Source organism: Neophocaena asiaeorientalis, unplaced genomic scaffold, assembly GCF_003031525.2.
Source record: "Neophocaena asiaeorientalis asiaeorientalis breed wild unplaced genomic scaffold, Neophocaena_asiaeorientalis_V1.1 scaffold680, whole genome shotgun sequence".
Lineage (NCBI taxonomy): Eukaryota > Metazoa > Chordata > Mammalia > Artiodactyla > Phocoenidae > Neophocaena > Neophocaena asiaeorientalis.
The window spans coordinates 354,715-381,876 of NW_020171816.1; the positions used below are offsets into that span (position 1 = coordinate 354,715).

At 50.4% G+C, this 27,162-nt stretch overlaps 1 protein-coding gene and 1 pseudogene across 1 annotated transcript; one reads left to right on the forward strand and one right to left on the reverse strand.

Annotated features, from left to right (window-relative positions):
• Nucleotides 1-1,051: 1,051 nt before the first annotated feature.
• Nucleotides 1,052-27,162, forward strand: TRAIP (TRAF interacting protein). The gene is made up of 15 exons (XM_024737831.1): nt 1,052-1,149; nt 7,719-7,776; nt 8,280-8,363; nt 10,736-10,775; nt 11,380-11,507; nt 12,740-12,834; nt 13,335-13,448; nt 14,207-14,294; nt 15,047-15,136; nt 15,584-15,672; nt 23,336-23,491; nt 25,748-25,796; nt 26,066-26,215; nt 26,327-26,377; nt 26,599-27,162. The coding sequence occupies exons 1-15, from the start codon at nt 1,052-1,054 to the stop codon at nt 26,722-26,724; spliced, it is 1,416 nt and encodes a 471-aa protein (XP_024593599.1). The 3' UTR covers nt 26,725-27,162.
• Nucleotides 1,950-2,141, reverse strand: LOC112394639 (small nuclear ribonucleoprotein G pseudogene; annotated as a pseudogene).

A 27,162-nucleotide genomic window follows, 5' to 3' on the forward strand; every position in this document is an offset into this window, starting at 1 on the left:
GACTTTACTGTGGGTCTACTTCAGGTGGAACAGATCAGCTTTATATTATGGGGTGCTCTGTACAAGGTTTTTTTCTGGGGAGACGGGAGTAACACTGCTAAAAATAATTAATCATGAAAACTCCTAGGAATACTTGTTCCAGCCCAGATCAGCCCAGGTGAACTCACCAGGTATGCTGCTCTTTCTCAGAGAGGACCCCAAAGATAACTTCTCTGATGTGGGAATAAGAAAAAGGTTTGTTAGCCACTCATCTATGAAGCATCTGGGCCTCCAAAATTCCAACCCTACTGCAGTCCCGAGGAAAAACTTGATCCTCCTGAGAGCTAGGAACTAAAGTCAGGATACTGACCCTGCCACCTCTAAACTTAGGGATCATCAAGCTTTGCTTGTATAGAGCCAGGGTGAGCTTGAGGTGTCTGGACCTGTGTCCATCTTTCTAGGACCACTCAGAGCGGAAGGCTGAGAGGGTGGAGCGTTCTTTTGGTCTGGGAACTATGGGCTTCCACCATATGGTCGAGCACTGTCCAGAGGCCAGGGGACCCGCTCTCCATCGGGACCGTCGTCCCATTCCCCTACGGCCGCGGTCTTCTCGACTCCCCCGAAGTGCAGAGGAGGCTACGCCGAGAGAACAAGGCTGAGAAGCCCGTGCCCAGCGCACCTGGCACCAGCTCTGGCTTGGGACCAGTCTTGCCCCAGAAAGGGGCTCGGCCGGCGGCGCAGCTGCTCTTCGTGCCAATCCAACGCTGCGCTCCTGCGGTACCGGCTGTCTTCCCGCCAGCCGCCTGAGAATTACCGCTAACAGTTTCAGGCCCGCGCTCGGCCCCAGGATTCTTTACGGCCGGTGGCCCTTAAGCCCCGCCCCTGAGGGTTCGTCCAATCCGGACCCAACCTTCAGTCCGCGCTTTCACGTTCCTTGTTGCCACTTCCGATCCGCTCCCGGAAGTTGCGCTGGGGAGCCAAATTTGAAGCAAGCTGAGACGCGGAGGCACGGCCAAGAAGCTGAACCCGTCGCGTTTTCCTTGGCTACCTTGGCCACTTGAGACCAGTCATCATGCCTATCCGTGCTCTGTGTACCATTTGCTCCGACTTCTTCGATCACTCCCGCGACGTGGCCGCCATTCACTGCGGCCACACCTTCCACTTGCAGTGGTGAGTGACTGCTCTGTTGGAGCTGGGCGCTCGCCCCCGTACGGCTACAGGACTGTGGGGTGTCGGGCCTCCGGGCGACCCGACCCCGGAGCCCAGACTGGTGATGAGGACGGCGTTAGACGGAGCCCCACGAGAGTTCCTGACCTGGGCAGGCTTCCCGGAGGAGGTGACAGCTGAGCTGAGGTCGGGGGTACAGGATTGGTTTAATGAAGACAGAGTAGGGGTTTCTTTGATCGACTTGCAAAGAGATGTGATTTCAAAATTAGCACCCCGGGCAGAAATGAACTTTCACCACATTAGCGAGCCCTTTTGTTTCTTCGAGACCTAGTAGACTACTGGCTACCCGATTTCTTGTGGTTGGTTTGATGGTTTGGAATGATTCTGTCCAGAGTCATCTCGTTGGTCAGACACTTCAGTGTATTCACTGACCTCAGCAAACCCAAGTTAACATCGAAGGGTAAGGAGGTGCTTTCTAATCAAGCCGTTCTGTTGAGTGTGCAGCTAGTGGGGAGATTCCTCTAGCAGCTGTGAACAGGCTGACTCCGAGCTCCTTTTTTAATTGTGGTGAAATATGTGTAACATAAAATTAACCATTTTTCCATTTTTTTTACTATACACTATTTTATTATAGTAAAAAATATATAACATTTTAACCTTTTAAAAACTTTTGCAAAAGTTTACTTAAAAAAAAGTTTAGTATGAAAATGTACACAACCTGATTTTTATATCATCGTAAAACAGGCCCTTTGGAAAGGGAACACGTGGAAACAATTGATTTCTTTGGTGAACACAGCCATTGTTTATACTTGTTCCAAAACTTTTAACATGCTACTATTTCTTCATATTACCACCATTTCAGTATTGTTCTGTTGCCCAGTAGTTGCCATCTCCACACATTAACCTATCACAAGATTCATAAAGGGATCAAATTCCTGTAATATTCCTTGGACATGTCTGCCACCATTTAATTTCAATGATAACTTCTTCATAAAAATTTAAAATTTATCAGAAGGGTGTTTACTCAGTGAGCTCAAAGATGCCTTGCATTTTAACCTTTTTTTTTTTTTTTTTTCGGTACGCGGGCCTCTTACTGCTGTGGCCTCTCCCGCCGCGGAGCACAGGCTCCGGACGCGCAGGCTCAGCGGCCATGGCTCACGAGCCCAGCCGCTTCGCGGCATGTGGGATCCTCCCGGACCGGGGCACGAACCCGCGTCCCCTGCATCGGCAGGCGGACTCTCAACCACTGGCGCCACCAGGGAAGCCCTTTAACCATTTTTAAGTGTACAATTCAGTGGCATTAAGTACATTCACAACGTTGTGTAAGCATCACCACTATCTATTTCCAAAACATTTCCATCATTCCAAACAGAGCACTGTATCCATTAAACAATAACTTTCCATTCTCCCCTTCCCACAGCCCATGGAAACCTCTATTTTACTTTGTCTCCTTGAATTTTTCTATTCTAGCTACCTCATATAAGTGGAATTGCACATTTGGTTCTTTCGAGTCTGGCTTATTTCACTAAGCGTAACGTTTTCAAGGTTCATCCATGTTGTAGCATGTTTCAGAATTTCATTTTTATGACTAAGTAGTATTCATTGTATGAAAATACCTCATTTTGTTTATCCCTTTATCTGTTAATAGACATTGGGTTGTTTCCATGTTTCAGCTACTGTGAGTAATGTTACTATGAACATTGGTGTACAAGTATCTGTTCACGTTCCTGCTTTCATTTCTTTTGGGTTATCCCCAGAGGTGGAATAGCTGGATCATACAGTAATTCTATATTTAATTTTTTGGGAAGCTGCCTTACTGTTTTCCACATCAGCTGCACCATTTTACATCCCCAGCAACAATGCACAAGGGTTGCAGTTCCTCCACATCCTTGCCAAAACTTATTTTCTGTTTTGTTTTTTTCCCATAATAGCCATCCTAATGGGTGTCTTCTCTTTTATTCTGTGTGTTTAAAGCTATCAGATTCCCTCTTAGCACTGCTTTTGCTGTATTACACAGTTTTGGTATGTTTTCATTTTCATTAATCTCATGGTATTTTCTAATTTCTCTTGTGATTTCTTCTTTGACCCATTGGTTGTCTAAGAGTGTGTTGTTTAATTTCCACACATTTGTTCATTTTTCTTCTGTTATTGATTTTTAGTTTCATTCTATTTTGATCAGAAAAGATACTTCGTGTGATTTCAGCCTTTTAAAATTTAAGACTTGTTTTGTGGCCCAACATATGACCTTCCTAGAGAATGTTCCATGTGCACTTGAGAAAAATGTGTGTTCTGCTGTTGTTGGGGGGAGTATATGTCTGTTAGGTCTGTTTGGTTTAAAGAGTTGTTCAAGTCCTCTATTTCCATATTAATTATCTGTATGATTGTTCTATCCATTATTGAAATTGTGGGGTACTGACATGTCCAACTTTTGAAATAATTTTTTTTTAACTTTATGTTTTTGGCTGCATTGGGTCTTCGTTGCTGCATTCGGGCTTTCTCTAGTTGTGATGAGCGGGGGGCTACTCTTCTTTGCGGTGCGGTGTACGGGCTTCAGTAGTTGTGGCTTGTGGGCTCTAGAGTGCAGGCTCAGTAGTTGTGGCACACGGGCTTAGTTGCTCCGCAGCATGTGGGATCTTCCCGGACCAGGGATTGAACCCTTGTCCCCTGCACTGGAAGGCGGATTCTTAACCATTGAGCCACCAGGGAAGTCCCAACACCTCCAACTTTTATTGGAGAACTTTTTGTTTCTCCCTTCAATTCTGTACAATTTTCTTCCATGTATATATTTCATATATATTTTGTTAGGTGCATATATGTTTATAATTGTTATGTCTTGTTGGATTGAACCTTTTATCCATATGTAAAGTCGTTCTTTGTCTCTTGTAAACATTTTTGACTTAAAGTCTATTTTGTCTGACAATAATGTAGTTACCTCAATTCTCTTTTTGTTACTATTTTTATTCTGCCTGAGAATCATAGGTTTCTTTAACTTGTGGAACAATTTCTTTAATCAGTTCTGGGAAATTATCAGCCATTATCTCTTCATGTATTGCCTCTATTCCATTATCTCTTTTCTTTCTATGTTAGTTTTTCATTTCTGCTATAACAAATTACAATAACTTAGTGGCTTAAGGAAACACAGATTTATTATTTTATAATTCTGGAGGTCAGAAGTCCAAAATGAGTCTTGCTTGGTTAAAATCAAGATGGAAGTGGGGCTGTGCCTTCTTTGGCTCATGGCCCATTTCTCCATCTTCAAAGTCAGCAGTGTTACATCTTCAGCTCTCTCTGTATGACTCCAATACTCCTGTTGCACTTACAGGGACCCTTGTGGTTACATGGGACACACCTGGATAATCTCTCCATCTCCTTAACTTAATCACATCTGCAAAATTACTCTTGTCATATAAGGGAACATATTCACAGGTTTCAGAAATTAGGACGTACACTTCTTGAGGGGAGGACATTATTCTACCTAACACTTTCTTTCTGGAATTCCTAGTTATATGTATGCTACACCTTATCACAGTATCTTTTATATCTCTTATCATTTCTCATATATTTTCCATCTTTCTAATTCTCGGTGTTTCCTCTGACCTATCTATCAATATACCAGTTCTTCAACTGTGTCTAAACTGCTATGAAACTCATCCATTGAATTCTTAATTTTGGCCATTTTTTTCAGTTTTAGAATTTCTGTTTGGTCCTTATTAAATTCTTTTTTTTTTTTTTTTTTTTTTTTTTTTTTTTGGACACCAGGGAAGCCCTCTTTTTTTCTTTAATTTTAAAAAAGTTTTTATTTATTTATGGCTGCGCTGGGTCTTCGTTGATGCGTGTGGGCTTTCTCTAGTTGTGGCGAGCAGGGGGCTACTCTTTGTTGCAGTGCGCGGGCTTCTCATTGCATGCACCACCAGGGAAGCCCTCTGCTGATATTTTCAATCTTAATTTTTATTTATTCAGCATAATGTGTTTATTATGGTCTGTGAAAATCCGAATATCTTAAGTCTTTGTGGATATGTTCTGGTTTGCACTATGTAGTGCTTTTTTCCATGTATAACTATTTACTTAAAAAAAAAAATTATTGAAATACATTACAGGGACTTCCCTGGTGGTGCAGTGGTTAAGAATCCGCCTGCCAATGCAGGGGACATGGGTTCCATCCCTGGTCAGGGAAGATCCCACGTGCCGTGCCGCAGCCACTAAGCCTGTGCACCACAACTACTGAAACTGCACTCTGGAGCCCATAAGCCACAACTACTGAGCCCACGTGCCACAACTACTGAAGCCCACATGCGTCTAGAGCCCGTGCTCCGCAACAAGAGAAGCCACCACAATGAGAAGCCCGCACACTGCAAAGAAGAGTAGCCCCCGCTCGCTGCAACTAGAGAAAGCCCATGTGCAGCAACAAAGACCCAATGCAGCCAAAAATAAATAAATAAATAAATTAAAAAAAAAAGAAATGTTACATAAAATTACAAATATAGGGCTTCCCTGGTGGCGCAGTGGTTGAGAGTCCGCCTGCCGATGCAGGGGACACGGGTTCGTGCCCCGGTCCGGGAAGCTCCCACATGCCACGGAGTGGCTGGGCCCGTGAGCCATGGCCACTGGGCCTGCGCGTCCGGAGCCTGTGCTCTGCAACGGGAGAGGCCACAGCGGTGAGAGGCCTGCGTACAGCAAAAGAAAAAAAGAAAAAAAAAAGTACAAATATAGGGGCTTCCCTGGTGGCACAGTGGTTAAGAATCCGCCTGCCAATTCAGGGGACACGGGTTCGAGCCCTGGTCCAGGAAGATCCCACATGCCGCGGAGCACCTAAGCCTGTGCACCACAACTACTGAGCCTGCGCTCCAGAGCCCGTGAGCCACAACTCCTGAAGCCCGGGCGTCTAGAGCCCATGCTCTTCAACAAGAGGAGCCACCGCAATGAGAAGCCCACGCATAGCAACAAAGACACAACACAGCCAAAAATAAATCAATAAAATAAATAAATAAAACCTTTAAAAGTACAAATATAATAAGTGTGTAGCTTGCAGAATTTTCACAAACTGAACACGCCCTTGCAACCAGAATTCAGAACAAGAAACTAGACATCAGCACTCCAGAAACCTCCTCCTGAGACAGGCTGGGACCTGGGACACTGCCAGAGTGCTTGCACTTGCACCTAGACAAACCTCTCCTCAAGCAACAGAATACAGAGAAACTATAGGGGACTAAAAATAACTACATGTGTGCAGCAGCTGGGGCAAATTACAAACAAAAAATACAAAGAGGCCAAAACCCAGCTGTCGCTTCTGAAGTGCCTGGAGCAAAAGCAGGGTACTGTGCATGACCCCTGCACATAGCACCACCAAAGGGGTGGGCAGACTACCTAAGCCACCCCTGTGGCTCAATCTGCCGACCCACCCCCTACACTCACCCCATTTAAGGAACCAGCTCCGGGCCCCCCCCCCACCCACAGTGAGCAAGCAAGGGCACCTGTTGCTTGTTTTTGCTCCCTCAGGTGCAGCAAAAGTCCCAATAAAGCCTTGCCTGAATTTCTCCTCTGGCCTCAGTTTCTATTGATTTAAAGAGTCCAACGACCCAGGTCGGTGCACTCTTTCAGTTACTCCCACCTGCCCGCCTTTCCGCCACACATAAGGATAGCCACTGTCTTGACTTCCAGCAACATAGATGTTTTGCCTACTTTTTTACTTTACGTAAATGGAGTTATACACAATATACCTTTTTTGTATCTGGCTTCTCTTCCTCAATGTTATATTTATGTAATTCATCCATAATTTGTTCTTAGTTGTAGACTCATTTGTTCTCATTGCTGTGTAGTATTCCATTGTGCATTGTTAGCTTTGTATTATATGTATTTGAAAAATTATTTATAGAAAAAAATTGAGGCCTAGGATTATGGTATCATCTTCCTGAAAAGATTCTGTTTCTCCCTGGTTCCTGGGGGTGGGATTGTTTACCAGTAGGAGACTACGTTTTGTTTTTGGTTTTTTTTGACTACGCTGCACAGCTTGTGGGATCTTAGTTCCCCCACCAGGGATTGAACCTGGGCCCTTGGCAAAAGCACGGAGTCCTAACCCCTGGACTGCCAGGGAATTCCCTAGCAGGAGACTATTTTAATTAAAATTTAAAGCAGATGGTGCATAGCTGGGCTGTGTTTTGCTTTTACTGCTACTTGCTTTTACCTCTAGTTTATCCTTACTTTGAAAGTGTACCCCTTTGGAGCCCTAGCTTACATGGGGGTATTATTACAACCCCCATCTCTGAGGGAGTCTGGCTTTGACTGTTGCTCCCCCATGCCCTGCTCCAAGCCTAGAAAGTTGACAAAATGGCAGCTCAGGGGTAGGGAAATCTAAGCCAACAGGGCCCAAAAAAGGGCCAGTTGGTTGGAGTGCTTGTACCAGTCAGGCCTTGTGGGATATACCGTCATGGCCTGTGGTGCTGCCCTCCTGGGTAGGCAGGCATTGGGTCGAGGAGGAGCAGGACAGGCGCTCTTCTGGTCGGGGTGGCTACCTGGTCTGTATGTCTCGCTCCAAGCCATGGCTCACAAGTCTGTTTTTCTGTTTCTCATTCCAGCCTAATTCAGTGGTTCGAGACGGCACCAAGTCGGACCTGCCCGCAGTGCCGAATCCAGGTGAGGGTGGTAGGATGAAAACACCTCAGCTAAAGACAGCTCCTTGCCAGGGAGCAGGAATGAGGAAAGAACTCTGAGGCTAAGCAATGTCTTTGACCTATTTGGACCCTCGTGGTTTGAGGCTGGTCGAGCCTCACTTGTGCTTTTGAGCGGCTCGGGAGGCCTGCTTGTGTCCAGAGATAGCAGGCGGATGGACTCATTGCCTGGGCCAATCTTCACCTGGGTAGATTTGGTCTCCTTCCCTGCCTTTCCCCTGCAATGCCCAGCACCTAGAGTTGGGGTTTCTTTTGAGCAGTTACCACATGGGTCTGCAGTGACATGACTTCAGTAACTGCCAAGCTAGTGGCACCAGCTTGGGCCACGTACAGGGTTACAGAGGTCCTCTCACTCCAAGGGATGTGCTGTGAAAGGTTAGGCCTGAGATGGGTTAGGCTAAATGTACACCCTTATCCTTGCCCATGACCCAGCTGTGCAGTCATACTGTATCTTGTTCTTTCATTCAGGTCGGTAAAAGAACCATTATCAATAAGCTCTTCTTTGACCTTGCCCAGGAGGAGGAGAGTGTCTTAGATGCAGAATTCTTAAAGGTACCCAGAATTTATATCATTCTACTGAACCCCAAGCCCTCTGAGAGTTCACTTTCTGCTCCTACCCAGGGAGAGCACCTCGAGTATGGAGATGGAGTTCTGGAGGGAAGACTTGGTAGCGATTTCAAGGCAGAGGCTGAGAGAGCAGAGGACAAGTGATGATGCTACAGTCATTGGAGAAATACGCTGTTAGCGGGGAGGGGAGCCACTTGACTGTGAGCCCTCCCCTGGGGATTTCAGAGCAATTCTGACCATAGTTCAGAGTGCCTCTCCTGAAGTTCCCCCCCCTCGCAAAGGGTCTACAACCATCTTTTCAGTCTTCAGCCAGGGAATATGTGTGAACCTACTGTTCACAAACCTGCCTGTGCTTCAAAACTGCCTGGGGAACTTGGTATATATCCAGGTGCCTGAGTCTTTCTCAGAGCAGGAATGGAGGGCAGAGCCCCTGGAATCAAGATATGCAGCCAGGATAGAAACCCACACTGCAGGAGAGGATGGGTGGATTCCCTCCTACACTTATACTGCTTCCCCTCCAAGTGTAAAGTTTAGCTTTCTTTGTGTACAAAGGGATTGGTTTGGCAGAAACCTCTCAAATAAGTGGGATTGGGGTTTGCAAGTGAACCTGGACTCTGAGGGTTAATTTGCTGGGCATCTGTCAGATCAGGATTCATTTGGCCCTGGTCCCAGGGTGCTGTGATGTCCTTGGAACCTCACTGCTTCAAGAACGTGGAACTTTTATGCCTAAAGCTAACATGTTCATCGTCATGGTAACTGCTCCCAGTTTTAAGCCGTGTCCTCCCTGTGATAAAGGCAACAAAGGCAGCTTCATTTCTTTCTGGCCTTCTGAGCCAGATCTAGGAGACAGGGAGGCAAAATCTTGAGTAGTTTGGAGCAAGGGCTTGGAAGGTACCCTGCTTGGGTGTGGAAGGAGCCAGGGGACTAGCGGTAGCTTTGGGCTGGCAGCCATCCTCAGGTAGCCCGTGTGTGCCCTTCTCTACCCACCGCTTCCACCCCAGATGTCCGGCCTATTTGACCAGCTTGGCCACCAACAGCTCCTGCCCCAGAGTCCTGGGTAGAGAGTTTGACAACAGGGACTTATCCACGCACTGGGGCTAGGCCTTAGTATTGGTCACATGTGATATTCTGAGCCTTTTTTTTTTTCTAAACTTATTTTATTTTATTTATTTTTTATTTTTGGCTGCGTTGGGTCTTTGTTGCTGCGTGAGGGCTTTTCTCTAGTTGCATTGAGCGGGGGCTACTCTTCGTTGCGGTGCACGGGCTTCTCATTGCGGTGGCTTCTCTTGTTGCGGAGCACAGGCTCTAGGCGCATGGGCATCAGTAGTTGTGGCTTGCGGGCTCTAGAGCGCAGGCTCAGTAGTCGTGGCGCAAAGGGCTTAGTTGCTCCACAGCATGTGGGATCATCCCGGACCAGGGCTCGAACCTGTGTCCCCTGCATTGACAGGCAGATTCTTAGCCACTGCGCCGCCAGGGAAGCCCGATATTCTGAGTCTTGCGTTGACCTGGGAAGGGTAATCTGGAGGAGGATTTTTCTGGATTGCATCTAGCTACCACCATGAACCCTAGGCCAAGCCTTTCAGGTCTGCCGAACCTGGTTTTCCTGCTTATGGAGTAGGCATGTCTCTTGTCCACAGGGGTGTTGAGTACATGGGACTCCTGAATGGGAGCTGGGCTCAGTTCTGCTTCAGCCTCTCAGTGGTTCTGTGGCAGTGGCTTCGGAACATATGCACGCACTTTGAGAGGCCCATTTGACCCTCACAACAGTCTGGTTAGAGCCTAGCGCAGGTGAGGTTTCATCCAGGGGTGCAAAGTTGTCCTGGTTCACCTACCTGTTGGATTCTGGGGCTGGAAGATTCATGGTGCACAGAGCCAGCTTGGAGCTTGGAGAGGGGCAGACCATGAAGCAGGCAGGACCCAGGGTGGAGGGAAGCAGTGGTGGCCCAAGGTGCTTGGACATCCCAATTCTGTGTCCCCAGTGAGTGCAGCTAATGCCAGAAAGGGTCAAGGCCAGCACAGGCCCAAGGAAGCGATGGAAGCCTCTGCCATGAGACTGACTGCACAGGCGCAGCTCTACTTCTTTTGCCCGTTTTATGCCTCTTTTCCTGTCCTAGGGTCTTGTACCTGAGATTATTTTCGTCCATTTTACCTACTTTTTAAAAAGGCACACAGAGATAAAGCAAGGTTTCTCTCTCCATTGTTGACTTAGCTTGGCCTTGAGGTGTGCAGGGTTCATGCTGCCCTGGGCCCATAGGCCTCCTTGTCCCCTCCTGGGGCTCCCCACAAGCCTTATGGGAGGCTGAGTGGAGGCCAGCTCTGATGCCTTCTTGCTGCTTATTGTGGGTATTGCCTTGCAGAATGAACTGGATAATACCAGAGCTCTGCTTTCCCAGAAAGGTGAGTTCCCAAGGGGCCCTGGGAAGCCCCTGACTTGGGTAGTGGAGGGAGAGGCCCTGGGAGGAAGGCCTCCAACCTTCTGGCAGAGCCAGGGGCTCTCCCTGCTTCATATGTCCAAGAGTCCTATCAGCTCTTGTGATTGGCAGAAAAGGAAAGGAAAGGGAGGTGACCGAAGCTGTCCACCTAGATCAGGTGAGCCTCTTCTCTTTGTCTGAGGCTGCTTGCCTAGGACCCGGGCTGGGAGGGGGCTATCTGATAGAACAAAGTATTTGTAGGTGAGGTTCCACTGCCAAATTTGGCAGGAACTTGTTTGAGTTCTGGGATGATGAATTAACTAGACCCACAGGAGCACAGAGCAGTGAAATCTTTACTCAGGTAGTTCCAAGCATCAGAAAGAGGGTCTCATCACCTAAAGGAAGAGACTCTGGCTGGGTGTACCTGGTTTGGTGTCTGCCAGAGAGAGAAGCGGGCCACCCAACTTTCTGGCCTGAGACTTGTTCCTCACCTGGCTCTGGGGTGGTGTGCTGGAGCCCAAGGGCCCATGTTCTCATACTGCAGTGTGGATGGGCCTCTCCTCTCCCTCTATCCCCCACCCTTGCTCCAGAGAAGGAAAAACGAGACGGCCAGCTTATCATTGACACTCTGCGGGACACGCTGGAAGAACGCAACGCCACTGTTGAATCCCTGCAGAAGGCCTTAGACAAGGCTGAGATGCTGTGCTCCACCCTCAAGGTGGGTCCCCAGGCCTTGTGGACACAGATTGCTGGGGAGATATAGTTTTAGTCCTGGACTCATCACTCTGGGCTTGTCTTTTGGTTCTGCCTTGGTCAATACCTTGGTTTGTGCAATTGTAAAATGGAGGCAAATCCCATCTTCCCCAGGCTTCCCATGCTGTACCCATCCAGCCCATGAGAAAAAGGTCGTATTGCCAGCACTTATGGATTTTGTACTAGGTAGTTTCGAGAGGTGAGGCCTGCCCAGTGCTTCATGGAGGGGCTGCTCAGCCAAGACCTCAGTGAGGCTGGGCCGTGTTTCCAAAAGTGGTTTGTACTCCACTGACAAAGCCAGCCTGAAGAACCTTCCATTAGCACTCTAGTCCTTTGCTGGGCTGCTCTCTGGAGCCAGATCAAACAGCATCCCAGGGAGGAGCGGGGGGCCTTTGAAGTCGGCTGTGCTGAGCTGACCGGGCAGATCAAAGCCTGCAGAGAAAGTGGCTCTAGACCCAAATGAATATTGTATCAGCCTGGGTTGGTGAGCCTCTTGCTTTCCGAGGGGCATGAGGTGATTGACTTGAATCCACAATTGATATTCTGGCCTCGTAGGAAGGAGCAGTCCTTGCTGGATGTCGTTTGAAAGGGAAAGGGAGCCATCCTTGTGAACAGATAGGGCCCCAGGGTGTTCATTGTTTCTGTCTCTGCTTCGTGGCTGGCCTGGATCACGTGGCCTGGCCAGTGGGAAGGAAGGAGTGAACTAGCACCTGGCTGTAGAGCAGGAGTCTGCTGGCAGTCCCAGGTCAGAGATGAAGTGGCCAGGTACTGAGGGCAGCCTGGCCAGCTGCCTCTGGCTCAGCTCTCCTACCCCAGCAACTGTCCATAGGTCTAGATGGTGGATAGCGCAGCCTGGATTTGTGCTCCAGGCTTCTTCAGCTTCCTACACAGCAGGCCACAGGACCCTGGCAGTCCCCAGCAGGCCTATAGATCCTGGGAGTGGGCTGTGCCTATGGTAAGATGTATCTCAGGAGGAAGCAAACAGGGAGGTGAGGAAGCAGCTGGCCTAGGGCCTCTTAGCAGAAAAAGCACAAGCCAGCGTGGGGCCCAGGAGCCTTACCTCCTGGGGGTTGGAGCATACGCTTATCAGCATTTTCAAAGGCATACAGTTCTAGGGTAGTGTTCTCCCAGTGACTTTAGCCTTGGCCCCTGGGAGCCTCCAAGCAACAGATATGTAGGGGTACGTTTGCTCTTCAGAAGCAGATGAAGTACTTGGAACAGCAGCAGGATGAGACCAAACAAGCACGGGAGGAGGCCCGCCGGCTCCGGAACAAGATGAAGACCATGGAGCGGTGAGCTTGGATCTGGGGCCTGCCCTGTGCCCTTGCACCTAGGGCCCTCTGGGGCACGGCTCTCAGGACTTCAGCAGGGGCTGGCTCACCTCTGTAGCTCAACTCTCCATAGGCCATGGGGGGCTCAGGCTAGCTGAGTATGGGCACAGGTCTTACTCAACCTCTATGGGCTCCTCTACTTTCTATGGGGGCTCTTGCCACACTCCTCCCTGTCCCTGTTGCCTGTGGCCAAATGACCTGGCAGGGGTTCTGTTCCAAGAACCTCTCTCTGGGGATCCCTGACCTGAGGCTCTCTGTCAACATCCCTTCTTCCTCAGCAGCATCGCTGCAGCTGTGCTTAGCTCTGCTGTGGGGCCTTTCTTTGGACAGACCTGCCTGCTGAAGCATCCTAGCAGCTCAGGCTGTCACCATAGCAACGGCAGCAAAGGGAAGCAGAGCTGCACTGGGTATCTACCCATCAGCCTCCAGATTTTAAATGCCGTGGGCTGGGTGTTTTTCAGAATTGAGCTCCTACTCCAGAGTCAGCGGCCCGAGGTGGAGGAGATGATCCGTGACATGGGTGTGGGACAGTCAGCGGTGGAACAGTTGGCTGTGTACTGCGTGTCCCTCAAGAAGTGTGTACTCTGGCCTCTCTATCCAAGCCCAGGAGCTAAGCCATGGCACCCCAGCCATGCCTCTCCGTCTGTTGCCCATCTCTTGTAAAGCACAGCAGGTGGAGTTAAGGGGCAGGCTCTGGAGCCATGCTGCCTCAGTTTGAACCCTCACCCCTTTCACCATGTGGCCAGGAGCCAATTTCTTAACCTCTCTGATCCTCAGCTTCCTGAATGGAGATAATAATACCTTGCCTCACAGGATTATTGAGAGAATTGACTGTGAATTATAAGTGTTATTTCTAAAGACGTTGGCACAGCTTTCTGAGCCATGAGCCCCATCATGATATCTGGAGCCTGTTTCCTATTAGCACTGTTACTGATCCTGCCTGGCTTGCATCAGAAACTCAGCTCAGATGTTTACTACAATGGGTGTGAGGTGGGAGAAAAGGGACCACTTGGCTGACAGGCATGGAGGATCCCAGATGCCTCGTGTAGGGGTCAGGTGGTGTAGGGGGCCTCGTAGTGGGGCCGGGGCTTCCTGCACACGCTCTCAAATCACCAGTGCCTGCAGGCAGGCAGGGAACAGAGACTCACCAGCTCTCCTTGCATTGGGTGCCAGACCCTCCACAGCACCACCTGGTCCCCTCTGGGCTCAGGTGTCAGAGTAGGAATCAGAAGGGCTGAGGGCTTGGGCTGGGCTTTGTGTTTGGTTGGTGCTGTGGCTCAGTCTGACCAGCAGGTGTCTGGTGCTGACATGTCTTTCCATGGCCCCTTTGTAGAGAGTACGAGAATCTAAAAGAGGCACGGAAGGCCTCAGGGGAGCTAGCCGACAAACTGAAGAAGGATTTGTTTTCTTCCAGAAGCAAGGTAATTCAGTGGGGAGCTGACAGTGAGGGGAGAGGTGGCTGTCCTTTTGTCATGCTCATGTGTGTCTCCTAAGCAAGGCCATGGGGCTGTTGGATGACTCACAGAGGCTGGTTTCTGATCCTTACTGGGCATTGACTCTGGCTACGTGGCTTGTCCAGTTAGGGTGGCAGATCAGGCAGGTATTCCCCCAGCCTCTGCACACTTCTGTTCCTCTCTGCTCTTCTGGGTACCTCTCAGCTGGCTGGAGCACACAGGTCCCAAATGTGACAGCTTCAGGGGCCTGTGTTTTGTTCCAGGCCCAGAGTATGAGGCCTCTTGTTTGGGGGTATTTTTTGTTTTGTTTTATTTTGTTTGTTTGTGTTTTTTGGCCATGCCGCTCGGCTTATGGGATCTCAGTTCCCCAGCCAGAGTCTGAACCTGGGCCATGGCAGTGAAAGCCTGGAATCCTAACCACTAGGCCACCAGGGGACACCCGGTAGAAGGCATCTTGGAACCTGATTCAGTCAGCACAGCAGTTTTTATTTCTGGGCATGGTGCATCCATGGGCAAGTGTGTAGGAAGTAGCCCTTGCTCCTGGGCAGCTCCAGATGGACATTGCCGGACTAAGGTCCAGCCCCATGGAGCTAGGGTCTCCCTCCCATGTTCCCAGCTCTTCTGGACCCTGGGCTACCATGAGCTGGTGTAGCAGCAGGTGCAGGCAGGGCACATGGGCACCCCTTGGTTCATCCTTTTCTCCTTACACTTTCTTGTAGTTGCAGACAGTCTACTCTGAACTGGACCAGGCCAAGTTGGAGCTGAGGTCGGCCCAGAAGGACTTACAGAGTGCTGACAAGGAAATCGCAGTGAGGGACATCTCTGGCCAGGCGGGAATGAGGGGTGGCTTATGTGCCCTCCAAGAACAGGGCTGGCCAGTTCTGCCCGCGAAACCTTGCACCAGTCAGTGGTGGTGGCTCTGGGATCCCTGCATCCTCCTGGGTCAGGGTGGGTCAGGACATGTGCCTTGGCCCTTGGTCTGGAGCCGGGGCCTCCTCAGCAGAGGACAGAGAGCACCTGGGTCTTCCTCACAATCTGTCCTGTGCCTACATCCTTGAGACCACCAGAGTAGGGGCTCCACCAGAGAGGGGTTCTGAGGTCGGGTGGTCCTGGCCTCCTGAGCCTGATATTTGGGTTTCGGGCCTTGTTCTGTTCCCAGTGGGCTTGCCTTTCGTGTGTGGTGCTCAGTCCTTGGCAGTCCCTCTGGACTTGGTGCCTCAGCGGCTCTTTCACTCTCTTCTCTTTCCTTCCCCAAGAGCCTGAGAAAAAAGCTAATGATGCTGCAGGAAACCCTGAACCTGCCACCAGTGGACAGTGAGGCTGTCAACCGCCTGGTTTTAGAGAGGTTTGTTGACCCTCTGGGGTGGTGCAAGGGCTATAGGCTGGAGGAGCTCCCTGGTAAGGGTGTCCTCACTCTTCCTGGCTTTGTGGGAGTGGGTGGCCCATGTGGGCCTGAAGGCTGTGGACCCCCTGCCCTGGGAGATAGCCAAGATTTAGCTGGAAAGCAGCTTTGAGGTAGATTCTGGGCTCTGACAAGGAGAGGCCAGGGGAGGCCAGAAAGTACCTAGGGCTGGTCAGAGAAAGGGCAGGAGCACCAGCTCAGGGCATCCTGTTTATGGAATGGCTCACCTAATGTATCCGTCTGCCCCAGGTTCTGAAACAACCACGGAAATACTGTAACTCTCTTCTGGTTCCAGGAATATGCACATTAAAGCTGCCAGCAGAGGGAGCCAGAGGCAGAGGGATGGGTGTCCTCCTCCCCAGTGTTCCACAGAAGCCAATGGGCTGAGAGGGTCCTCAGGGCAATCTCCTGCCTAGCAGCCCTCCTGATGGTCCAGACAGAAAACACAACCCAGCAGCCCAGCCACTTTTTTTTTTTTCCCCGAGCCACGCGGCATGCAGGATCTTAGTTCCCCAATCAGGGATTGAACCCATGCCCCCTGCATTGGTAGCGCAGATCCTTAACCACTGGACCACCAGCATAGTCCCCAGCCACTTTTTTTTTTTTGGCTGTGTTGGGTCTTTGTTGCAGTGCATGGGCCTCTCATTGTGGTGGCTTCTATTGTTGCAGACCATGGTCTCTAGGCACGTGGGCTTCAGTAGTTATGGCACGCAGGCTCAGTAGTTGTGGCTCACGGGCTCTAGAGCACAGGCTCAGTAGTTGTGGCGCACAGGCTGAGTTGCTCCGCGGCATGTGGGATCTTCCCGGACCAGGGCTCGAACCCGTGTCCCCTGCATTGGTAGGCGGATTCTTAACCACTGTACCACCAGGGAAGCCCCCCAGCCACTTTTATTTGAGCCACTTTTTTTTTATTTAACTATTTATTTATTTAGGCTGAGCAGGGTCTTAGTTGCAGCGTGAGGGATCTTTACTTGTGGCATGCAGTCTTCTTAGTTGCAGCATGTGGGCTGTTAGTTGCAGTGTGTGGACTTCTTAGTTGCAGCATGCCTGTGGGATCTAGTTCCCCGACCAGGGATCGAACACGGGCCCCCTGCATTGGGAGTGTGGCATCTTACCCACTAGACCATCAGGGAAGTCCCTTTGAGCCACGTTTCAACGTTGGAAACTCATTATGCTCCCTCTTCCCCACATCTGCTCAGTTGCTAGAGCCTGCCCATCTAACTGCTGTGGTGCCTTCCTGACCCTTTTCCTTGCTCCCACCTCCGTGTGAGACTTGTGACCCATCACCCCACTCCTCCCCCCTGTCCTGTATAGCAGCCCCAGGGCATCATGCCACTCCCTTGCCAAACATCTCCCAGGACCCTCGGCACTGGCCTCAGGCCCTCATGGAGCTGGCCTTGTGGGCTGCGGTGGATATTCAGGCTTCAGCCAAATCACACTGCCCAATGCAGCAGAACACCCCTTGCCTTCCTGCTCCTATGTCCTCCTGTGTTTCTGCTCTTCTCCACACTGAAGTGTCAGCTGCCCTGCGGAGCCTTCCCTAGTCTCCTCAACAGAAATAAGCTCACCGTCCTCTGCACAGGTAGCACTTCTTATTCAGATGCCGTCAGCTGCTAGGGTCCACAGAGGTGCTCTAGAGGCTTTCTGGAGCCTGGTCTACCCGCTGTGTACACACCCGGCTGTGAGTAGACCGGGAGCTGCCTCCTGATCTGTGTCCCCACCATCAGCTTTCTCACACACACGCTCCTTCCCCCACACCATAGTACCCGGTCAGCATCTGAGGGGGGCAGTGAATGCATGCAAGCCAGTTTCCTCTCATTCTCCTACCTTTCATTCCTCAACCTTTCTCTTTCCTTTCATACCTCAGGTCCTCCAGTGTTTCTTTTTTTTTTTTTAATTATTTAATTTATTTATTTTTGGATGCGTTGGGTGTTCGTTGCTGCACACGGGCTTTCTCTAGTTGCGGTGAGCGGGGGCTACTCCTTGTTGTGGTACGCTGGCTTCTCGTTGCGGTGGCCTCTCTTGTTGTGGAGCATGGGCTCCAGGCGTGCTGGCTTCAGTAGTTGTGGCACGTGGGCTCAGTAGTTGTGGTGCACGGGCTTAGTTGCTCTGCAGCATGTGGGATCTTTCTGGACCAGGGCTTGAACCCGTGTCCCCTGCATTGGCAGGCAGATTCTTGACCACTGTGCCACAAGGGAAGCCCCTTCCAGTGTCTCTTTACAGAGCCAGGGCTGCCTGCCTGCCCCAGTTTAGGTCTGAGGGCTGTGGGAGTGTGATGGGCACATGACTCTGTGAGGTCCAGCCTGTGGCTGATTTTGACAAACTGAGCTCTGTTTCTGGTCTCTCCTACCTACTCTACACTCGGAGTCCATCGGCCCAGCCACCTTGGAAGCCCCAGGTAACATGAAGGCTCTGTCAGGAGCTTGGCAGGTATAGTACCCACCCTCAGGGAGCTGTTAGTCTCAGTGACCATCTCATGTAGATAGACCTTTAGAACCCAACCTGAGTCAAGGCAGAAAGTAAAAATCCTTTTTTTTAGGATATCACTCAAGGCTGCTGTCTGCAAGCTCCCCATCGTGCTCCCTCCACTTTCTATTCCATGGGCCTTGGTGTTTCCATGCACTTGTCATCTGTGTCTCGCGTCTACAGTAAGGGGGAGCACAAGCACAGAGGCTTCCTCTAGGTGCCCAGGGACTTTCCATTCCTGCTTTTGCTTACTTTCTTTTTATTTATTTGTTTGGTTGGTTAGTTGATTGCACTGGGTCTTAGTTGCAGCAGGCAGGCCCCTTAGTTGCAGCTTGCATGCTCCTTAGTTGCAGCACGTGGGCTCCTTAGTTGCGGCAGGTGAGCTCCATCATTGTGGCATGCGAACTCTTAGTTGCGGCAGGTGAGCTCCATCGTTGTGGCATGCGAACTCTTAGTTGCAGCACGCATGTAGGATCTAGTTCCCAGACCAGGGATCGAACCTGGGCCCCCTGCATTGGGAGCTTGGAGTCTTATCCACTGCGCCACCAGGGAAGTCCCAATTTCCTTCCTTTTTAAGGCTGAATGAGCAATTGCATTTTAAATTTGCACACATTCTTTCTTGCTCGCTGAATACGTCCTTGGCAAAATATGCTATCCCTTGTTTTATGGTCTAGCATTTTCATTTCTGTCAGGGCCAGTGTTTGCACATCATGGCCTTTCTCTTGGACTTCCCTCTCATGCTTGGGGGTCCTTGGCTGCCTGTGGCCCTCTGAGGAGGAGTAACAGAAAGGTGTCCTGGGAACCCAACCTTTATGGGCAGGGATTGGGGGAATGTACAGTCATCTGGTATCATGTTGAACCTAGGTGCAGAGGGATTTGCTGTCAGGTCCAGTACTGGCTGCCGTAAGATCCCGTGGATGGTTTGCAGGTGACTTTAGGAAAGGCCCTTCTCATTCTTGGCCCCAGGTAGCAGGCTCACTTCCTGGTGCTCACTCCCTGATGTAGGGAGGGGTGGCACCAAGATCGCACCTTCCATCAGTACCCCCATTTTCAGGCTTGTTTAATGCATCTGTAAATCCAGGTCTTCCCCGCTCCTCCCTTGCATCCGTAGCCCTCTCCTGGTGGGTTCTGGCTATTGTGTAAGTCTCCTATCCCCTGGCCATGCTCTCTCCCAGATTTTTGTGGAAATCTATGGGTACTGATGATGGCTGCCCATTCCATTTGTTGCAGTAGGGTTATCCTTCACTCCTGTCATTTTAGGGAGACCTCAGGAGGTAGCTATCACCCCCAACCACAGAGGAGGTGTTTGGAAGACCTCTCTCATGGACCCCAAGAGCCCCTGACCTCCAAGCTGAAGGGAGTTGGGGAGGCCTTTGCTTAGGGTAGGCCTGCCGGTTGCCATGAGTTCATGGAGGACACACTGACTAACCCGTGCCACACAGGTAATAGGTCTGCCCAGGGCCTTGGTTGAGTTTTGGAAAGAGGGGTGTCTTGCCCCAATTCCTGAGTCCTCTGGCATGAAGCCCTGTATGTTGGCCATGGGTGACTATCCCAAAGATGATGGTATCACCCAGGAGGACCTAAAGCCAGGCCCTCAACCAGTTGGGGGGTGTATATGGCCACTAAGCTCTAGACTCTTCCACCTTGTCAGACAGACAGAAGGTGGGAAGGAAAGAAAGACCATTGGCAGGAAGAAAAACAGGGTTCGAGCTTATAAAAGAAGAGGGATTTACCAGGAAGTGTCTGAGGGAACAAGAAATGTGTTCATATGAGCCAGATGGTGTAGGGGAGTGAGGGAGGCACTGAGAGAACCTCCTGAGTCTTGAATTTAGTGTTGGGGATGGCCAGGAGGTGTGAGTGAAAAAGACTGGCTTGGCTTGAGCCAAGGCTGGGCACATGCCATGAACACCACTGGGCAGGGTCTGAGGCAATGGCAGCAGGAAGTCCTACCCTGAGCCACCTGGAGGGCAAAATGGCTCTCATAGCCAGACCCTGCCTGCCTCCTGAGTGCACCTCTCTTAACCTGGACCTGGACTTGCTGAGGTTGGTAAAAAGTGGCAGAGTAACAGATCTTACAGAAGATTGGCATGGGGCTTCCCTGGTGGCACAGTGGTTAAGAATCCTCCTGCCAATGCAGGGGACACGGGTTCAAGCCCTGGTCTAGGAAGATCCCACATGCCGCGGAGCAGCTAAGCCGTGCGCCACAACTACTGAGCCTGCACTCTAGAGCCTGCGAGCCACAACTACTAAAGCTCGCATGCCACAACTATTGAGCCTATGCTCTAGAGCCCCTGAGCCACAACTACTGAAGCCCACGCGCCTAGAGCCTGTGTTCCACAAGAGAAGCCACCGCAGTGAGAAGCCCGAGCACCGCAATGAAGAGTAGCCTCTGCTCACCACAACTAAAGAAAGCCCACGAGCAACAACGAAGACCCAATGCAGCCAAAAATAAAAATAAATAAATAAAATAAAATTATTTTAAAAAAAAAGATTGGCATGAGTGGTCCTGACTGCTGCTTTATGCTGTGGTTCCCAGAGTGGGAAGCAAAGCAATGCGTGAAGTTGGTCTGAGGTGGGTCTATGCAGCCTTTGCTTCCACCTACAGGCAAGGAAAGGGTAGAGCTTCCAGGGGTCTGGCCAGGGAAAGAAAGAGAGAGTCCAAGCTTCCCAGATTGCTTACCTACCCAAGTCAGTGCAGGTAGTTCCTTTCCTCTGATTTGCACACCCCATCTGGCTCCTGGCCAGAGACTAATACGGCACAGCTCATCCCTCTGTCCCTGAGTAGTGACAGTAGGGCTGTGGGCAGCTCTGAAAGGCTCCTGAGGGAAAGAGTGGTCTTGGGGCTTCCCCTGCCACTCCCTGGAGTTCTCTGATCACAGGAGCTGGGGAGCCCCGCCAGGTCTGGATGGGCTAGAAAAAATCCTGTTGGCTTAAATTTTCTAATAGAATTATACCCTTCCCCCATTAAAAAAAGTAAAAACACATTCATTGTTGAGAATTTGGAAAATATGGACTTATCCCAGAGGTAGTCACCATTGACCAGTGGAAAATCCCTTCAAGTCCTTTTTCTGTATGTGGTAGAGTGGGGGATGTGTGTGCACAAGTCATGTGATTGTACTATACATAGAGTTTTCTTTGGGTTTTTTCCCCCAATTTTATTGTGGTAAAATATACATAACATAAAATTTGCCAACTTTTTTTTTTTTTTTTGGCTGCATCCGGTTTAGTTGCGGCATGCGGGATCTTCTTTGTGGCATGTGGAATCTTTCACTGTGGCGCGCGGGCTTCTCTCTAGTTGTGGCGTGCGGGTTTTCTCTCTCTAGTTGAGGCACGCAGGCTCAGTAGTTGTGGCGCATGGGCTTAGTTGCCCCGCGGCATGTGAGATCTTAATTCCCCGACCAGGGATCGAACCCGCGTCCCCTGCATTGGAAGGCGGATTCTTTACCCCTGGACCACTGGGGAAGTCCCTTACCAGCATTTTTAAGTGTACAGTTCAGTGGTATTAAAGATGTTCATAAGGTTGTGCAACCATCACCAACATCTATCCCCCGAATTTTTGTCTTGTAAAAAAATGCTATACTCATTAAACAGTAACTCCCCATTTCCTCCCCCTCCCCCTCAGCCCCTGGCAACCACCATTCTCCTTTCTGTCTCTATGGTCTTGACTACTCCAAATACCTCATGTAAGTAGAATCATACAGTCTTTTTGTGACTGGCTTCTTTCAGTTGGCATAATGTCCTCAGTGTTCATTCATGTTGTAGAATTTCTTTGTTGAAGCTGAATAATATTCCATTGTATGTATATACCACATTTTGCTCATGCATTCTTTTGTAGATGGACTCTTGGGTTGCTTCCACCTTTTGGCTATTGTGGATAATGCTACTGTGAACACGGATACACAAATATCTCTTTGAGATCCTGTTTCCAGTTCTTTTGCACATACACCCGGAAATGGAATGGCTATATCACTTGATAATTCTAGTTTTAATTGTTTGAGGAACTGTCTTTCTGTTTTCCACAGTGATTTAATCACTTTACATTCCCACCAACAGTGCACAGCGTTCCAATTTAAGAACATTCTCACCAATAGTTGTTATTTTCTGTTTTTTTTTTTATGGTAGCCATCCTAATGAGTGTGAGGGGTGTCTCATTGTAGTTTTGATTTGCATTTCCCTAATGATTAGTGGTATTGGGGGTCTTTTCATGTCTTCATTGGCCGTTTTTTGTGGGGGGTGGTTTCTTTTGGGCATGCTGAGGCTTGTGGGGATCTCAGTTCCCAGACCAGGGATTAAACCCGGGCCACAAAAGTGAAAGCCCAGAATCCTAAACATTAGGCCATCAGAGAACTCCCCTTTATTGGCCATTTATAAATCATCTTAGGAGGAATGTCTGTTCAAGTCCTTTGCCCATTTTCGATTGGGTTATTTGCTTTTTTGTTGTTGGGTTCTAGAAGTTCTCTATATATTCTGGATTTTAATCTGTTAATAGATATATGATTTGCAAATATTTTCTCCCATTCTGTGGATTGCCCTTTTACTCTATTGATAGTATCTTTTGATGCGCAAAATTTAAAATTTCTGCGAAGTCTAATTTTTCTGTTTTTTCTTTTGTTGACTATAGAGTTTTGTATTGCTTTTTAAATTTAACATGTGAGCACTTTCCCATGTTATTAAGTTTACTCTCTAGAAACACTACTTTAATGTGTATATCATATTCAAGCTATGAAAGTACCAGCCCCCTAGGGGAGTCATTTTGACAGTTTCTAAGGTTGTGCCATTTGTCATAATAAGTAGCACTGGAAGGGACATCCCTTTACTTCAGTCTGTGGTCACCTCTCTGATAGGATCCTTGCCTTGCATTCTGAGAAATGAGGCTACGTGAACAAAAGACCTTTTAGTTGTACATTTGGGTTTTGTGTGAGTTTTTGCTTGCTTCCTTTCATGTCTTCCAGACTTCCACTGTGTGAAGGACTAAGCCAAGTGGTTTTTTCTGTAGAGATTTGGGCTTCCTTGCAGGATGGCTCTAAACCAGGTGTGGGCTCCAGGCCCCTGGAGCTGAGCCATCTCTGATGCTTGAGGGGCTTTTGTCCTTCTGGGCTGCCACTGTGGTCTTAATTAACCAGGCCATCTCTGCCTATAGCCCAGCTCCTGTGGAGATGCTGAACCTGAAGCTTCACCGGCCAGCCTTCGGCGATGATATTGACCTCAATGCCACCTTTAATGTGGATACTCCCCCAGCCCAGCCCTCCAGCACCCAGCATGGCCATGCCAAGAGGCTCTTCCCAGAGAAGGCACAGTAAGTGGTAGCCCCTGGCCCTTCCACAGCCTGGAGGGAGGATGGCTAAGAGATCTCTGCAGGTCCTACCCTAATAGCTCTGAGTGGCTGACAGGGCAGTGAGGGTCACCTGGGCTTGGCCATGGCAAGCACAGCTACATTTCTGCCCTCTCCTGAGTACTTAATCTGTACAAAGCCCTTCTGTTGCTTGTCTCATTAATCTTCACAATCACCCTTCAAGCAAAGTTGGGGATGTGAATTAGAGAGAACATGGGGGTCCCAGCAGGGGCAGGTCTGGGCTGATGCTGTTGGGAGGCAGGGTGCTCCCAGTACCTTGAATGGGCTCGCTGGAGTCTTAAGTCAGGGACTCTGAACTTCCTCTTCCATTGTGTGCCCCACAGGCTCATGCTTGAGGCAGGACCATATCAGACCATGGAACCAGAGCCCTACCACTTAAGGAGGTAGCCCACAGGGGCAGGCATGAAAAGCTATGAGGAGCTGCAGTGGTATGGGTGGGACCTGCACTATTGGTACAGTGGGACTGGGAGTAGGGAGGCTGTCTCCTTGGCCAGGCAGGCCACTAGTTCATCATGGAGACAAGAGCTACTCCTGTACATCCATGTAGGTGTACGCTGCTCAGGTAAGGGAGTCAGGCTGAGCAAGTTTTTTCTCAATCAAAGACTTTGGACATGAGAGAAAGAAATTGAGATGTTAGGCAGTGGAGGTAGAGGAGGCCAGGGAGAGGACAAAAGGGAAAGCCAGCTGGATTTTCCACCCCTCCCCAGACTCAGGGGCAGAGGCACCAGTGCTGTATAGGGCCAGGCCTGGTAGCAGTGAGAAACAAACCTAGAGCATGTGGGCTACAGTCAGGGGGCCTATCAGTGCCTGCTCGGTACTCTGGCTTCCTCTTGTTGCCTCTTTAGCTATAAAGCTTGAAAGTGGGCACCTGGGGCCTGCAGGCTACCATACCTTTTAGAGACATTTCTATCATCTTCAGTGCCTGTGAGGGGGGTGAGGGAGCCCAGCCTCCCCAGAACCAGACTTGCAAGTGGAGCAAGAGGAGATTCTTCCCATGGTCATCATGTGGCATCACCACAGGCTATGGGGGCAGGAGCAGAGGGGTTCAATATTTGCAGGCCCTGATCCTGCCCCTGTCCTTATGGCTTTGAGAATCCACAGGGTCAGCCTTAGGTCACCATTCTCCCACTCTTCTGGGAAGATATGAGAAGAGGGTATCCACCTGCTAGGGTCCCCAGGAGTTGGATGGAAACACTGGGTCCAGCTCTGGAACTAGGAGTGGCAGACTAGGGCCTGGGGCCATGATCTGTTCTGCCCCAGACCCTACCTGCACAGATTTATCTAGAGAGATGGCCTAACCCTGTGTTCTGAGAGTACTTTACGGGCTCTCTAACTTACTGAGGGTCCTCTGGAGGTGGTGACCCCTCTCTGGGCAGATGGGGCTAGGCCTGAGCTCATTTTCAGGGCATGAGTGGCCTTCCTTCTGAGGGTAGTGAATTTGTTGGGCTCTCCAGCCCCACATACAGCCCAGGATGTGGTGAGGTGACTGAGAGCCCATTAAAATCCAGAATGGTGAGTGGAATTGGTTTGTCCCTGAGTAGAAGCCACAAGATTAGAATATGGCCCAACCTCCCCTGCCTCCACCACTCTGGTGGCTGTGGATATCCAGCTGTTCACAGACCTGCTCTTGGGGTGGGGATTACTGAGGTGCCTTGCCCAGCACGCAGCCATGCCAGCAGCCATGCCACGCGGTGGCTCCCCAAGGGGAATGTGCTGAGCCTGTTTTGCCTGCCCCCCACTTTAAAAAATATATTCATTTGTTTGCTTGTTTGTTTATGGCTGCGTTGCGTCTTTGCTGCACGGGGGTCTTTCTCTAGTTGCGGCGAGCGGGGGCTACTCTTCCTTGCGGGGCGCGGGCTTCTCCTTGTGGGGGCTTCTCTTGTTGCAGAGCACGGGCTCTAGACATGTGGGCCTCACTAGTTGTGGCTCACGGGCTCTAGAGCACAGGCTCAGTAGTTGTGGCTCACGGGCTCTAGAGCACAGGCTCAGTAGTTGTGGCTCACGGGCTCTAGAGCACAGGCTCAGTAGTTGTGGCGCACAGGCTTAGTTCCTCCGCAGCATGTGGGATCTTTCCACACCAGGGCTCGAACCCGTGTCCCCTGTATTGGCAGGCTTAACCACTCTGCCAACAGGGAAGTCCCTCACCTACCCCTTATGTCTTGCTCACCTGCCTCTTGTCTTCACGTTTTGCTCTTGCAGTTCTCCCGTTCAGGACGTTCTCAAGAAGATGCCCAAAGGCCCCAAGCAGGTAAGGCTTCCCAGAAGAAGCTTAGGCAATCACCCTCCAACTCTGGCCGGGACTGAGTATGAATCTGGTTTTCTGAGAGGTCAGGGTCTTGCCAGAGTCCTCTCACCCCTGGAGGACTGAAGCACTTTGGAGCCACCCTGGGAACCCTACTCACTGTCCTTCCTCCTGATGAAGCATCAGAGATCCTGATCCTATTCCAACGCACCTCCTACCCTCCTTGTTTGCTGCCATCCGGCTTATCAAGCCTGGCTCTGGGGTCTCCTCTGCAGGAGTCCCAGCTCTTGCTGGGTGGCCAGCGCTGTCTGGGAGAGCCTGATGAGGAGCTGGCTGGTGCCTTCCCTGTCTTCATCCGGAATGCTGTCCTGGGCCAGAAACAGACCAAGAGGACCAGGGCAGAGCCCTGTCGCAGCACAGATGCAGTGAGTGTGGTTTCCTAAAAGTGGCAAGTGCCAGCCTCCTTGGGGGTGGGGCTGGGTGGCCAGCCCCCTAGCCCATTAGCCTGGCCCACTCACCTCTTCCTTCTGCTTTAGGTAAGGACTGGCTTCGATGGACTTGGAGGCCGGACAAAATTCATCCAGCCTGTATCCTTGTTCTGTAGCATTGGGCTGAGCTGAGCTGTGGCGCCCACAGCATCCCTCACCTGTACCCCCAGACCCCAGCCCACCAGTGGCTGCAGCCCCAGGTGTGCAGAGCCAGACCTTACTCAGTATAGCAGGGCTGCCCACCACCAAGTCTGAGCCTTTCCTGCCCTGCATTCCATTCTAGTCCCCTCTTTAGGCCTCTTCCTTGACATTTCCTTCAGACTGACACGACTATGATCCGCTCACTGCCCGTTAAATCCAAGCCCAAGGCCAGGGCTAAGCAGAGACTGGGGGCCAGGACAGTGCTCCCTCCCTCCCAGGCCAAGCTGGACACCTTCCTGTGGTAGTGAGAACAGTGAGTCTGATCAGTGGCCAGATACATGCCTCTGACTTATAGGCCGAGGACTGCGGACTGGCTCGGCAGATGGTTTGCGGGGCATGGCCCCTCTTCTAGGACCAGCCCTGAGGACAAGGATAAACAAGAAGATGGGGGTGAAGGTGAGGCCCAGAAACTGTGCTTTTCCTGCGCACACACCCTGCCCCACCCCCCATCATACTGGGTCTCCCTGTGAGAGCTGATGTGATCAGCTCACTGTTCCTGCCAGCAGGGTTTGCTCCTTATTCCAGGCTCCCATTTATAGCCATGATCGGATGTGGCTGGGCTGCTTCTGCTCCTGGTCCTCCAGACCAGGGTTTTTTGTTGACTGTAAGGACCAAAGTGCTTGAGGCTTCTCAGGCAGCCTCAGCCTGCCCAAGCTTCTGCCTGTCTCTGACTTGCTGTTGGC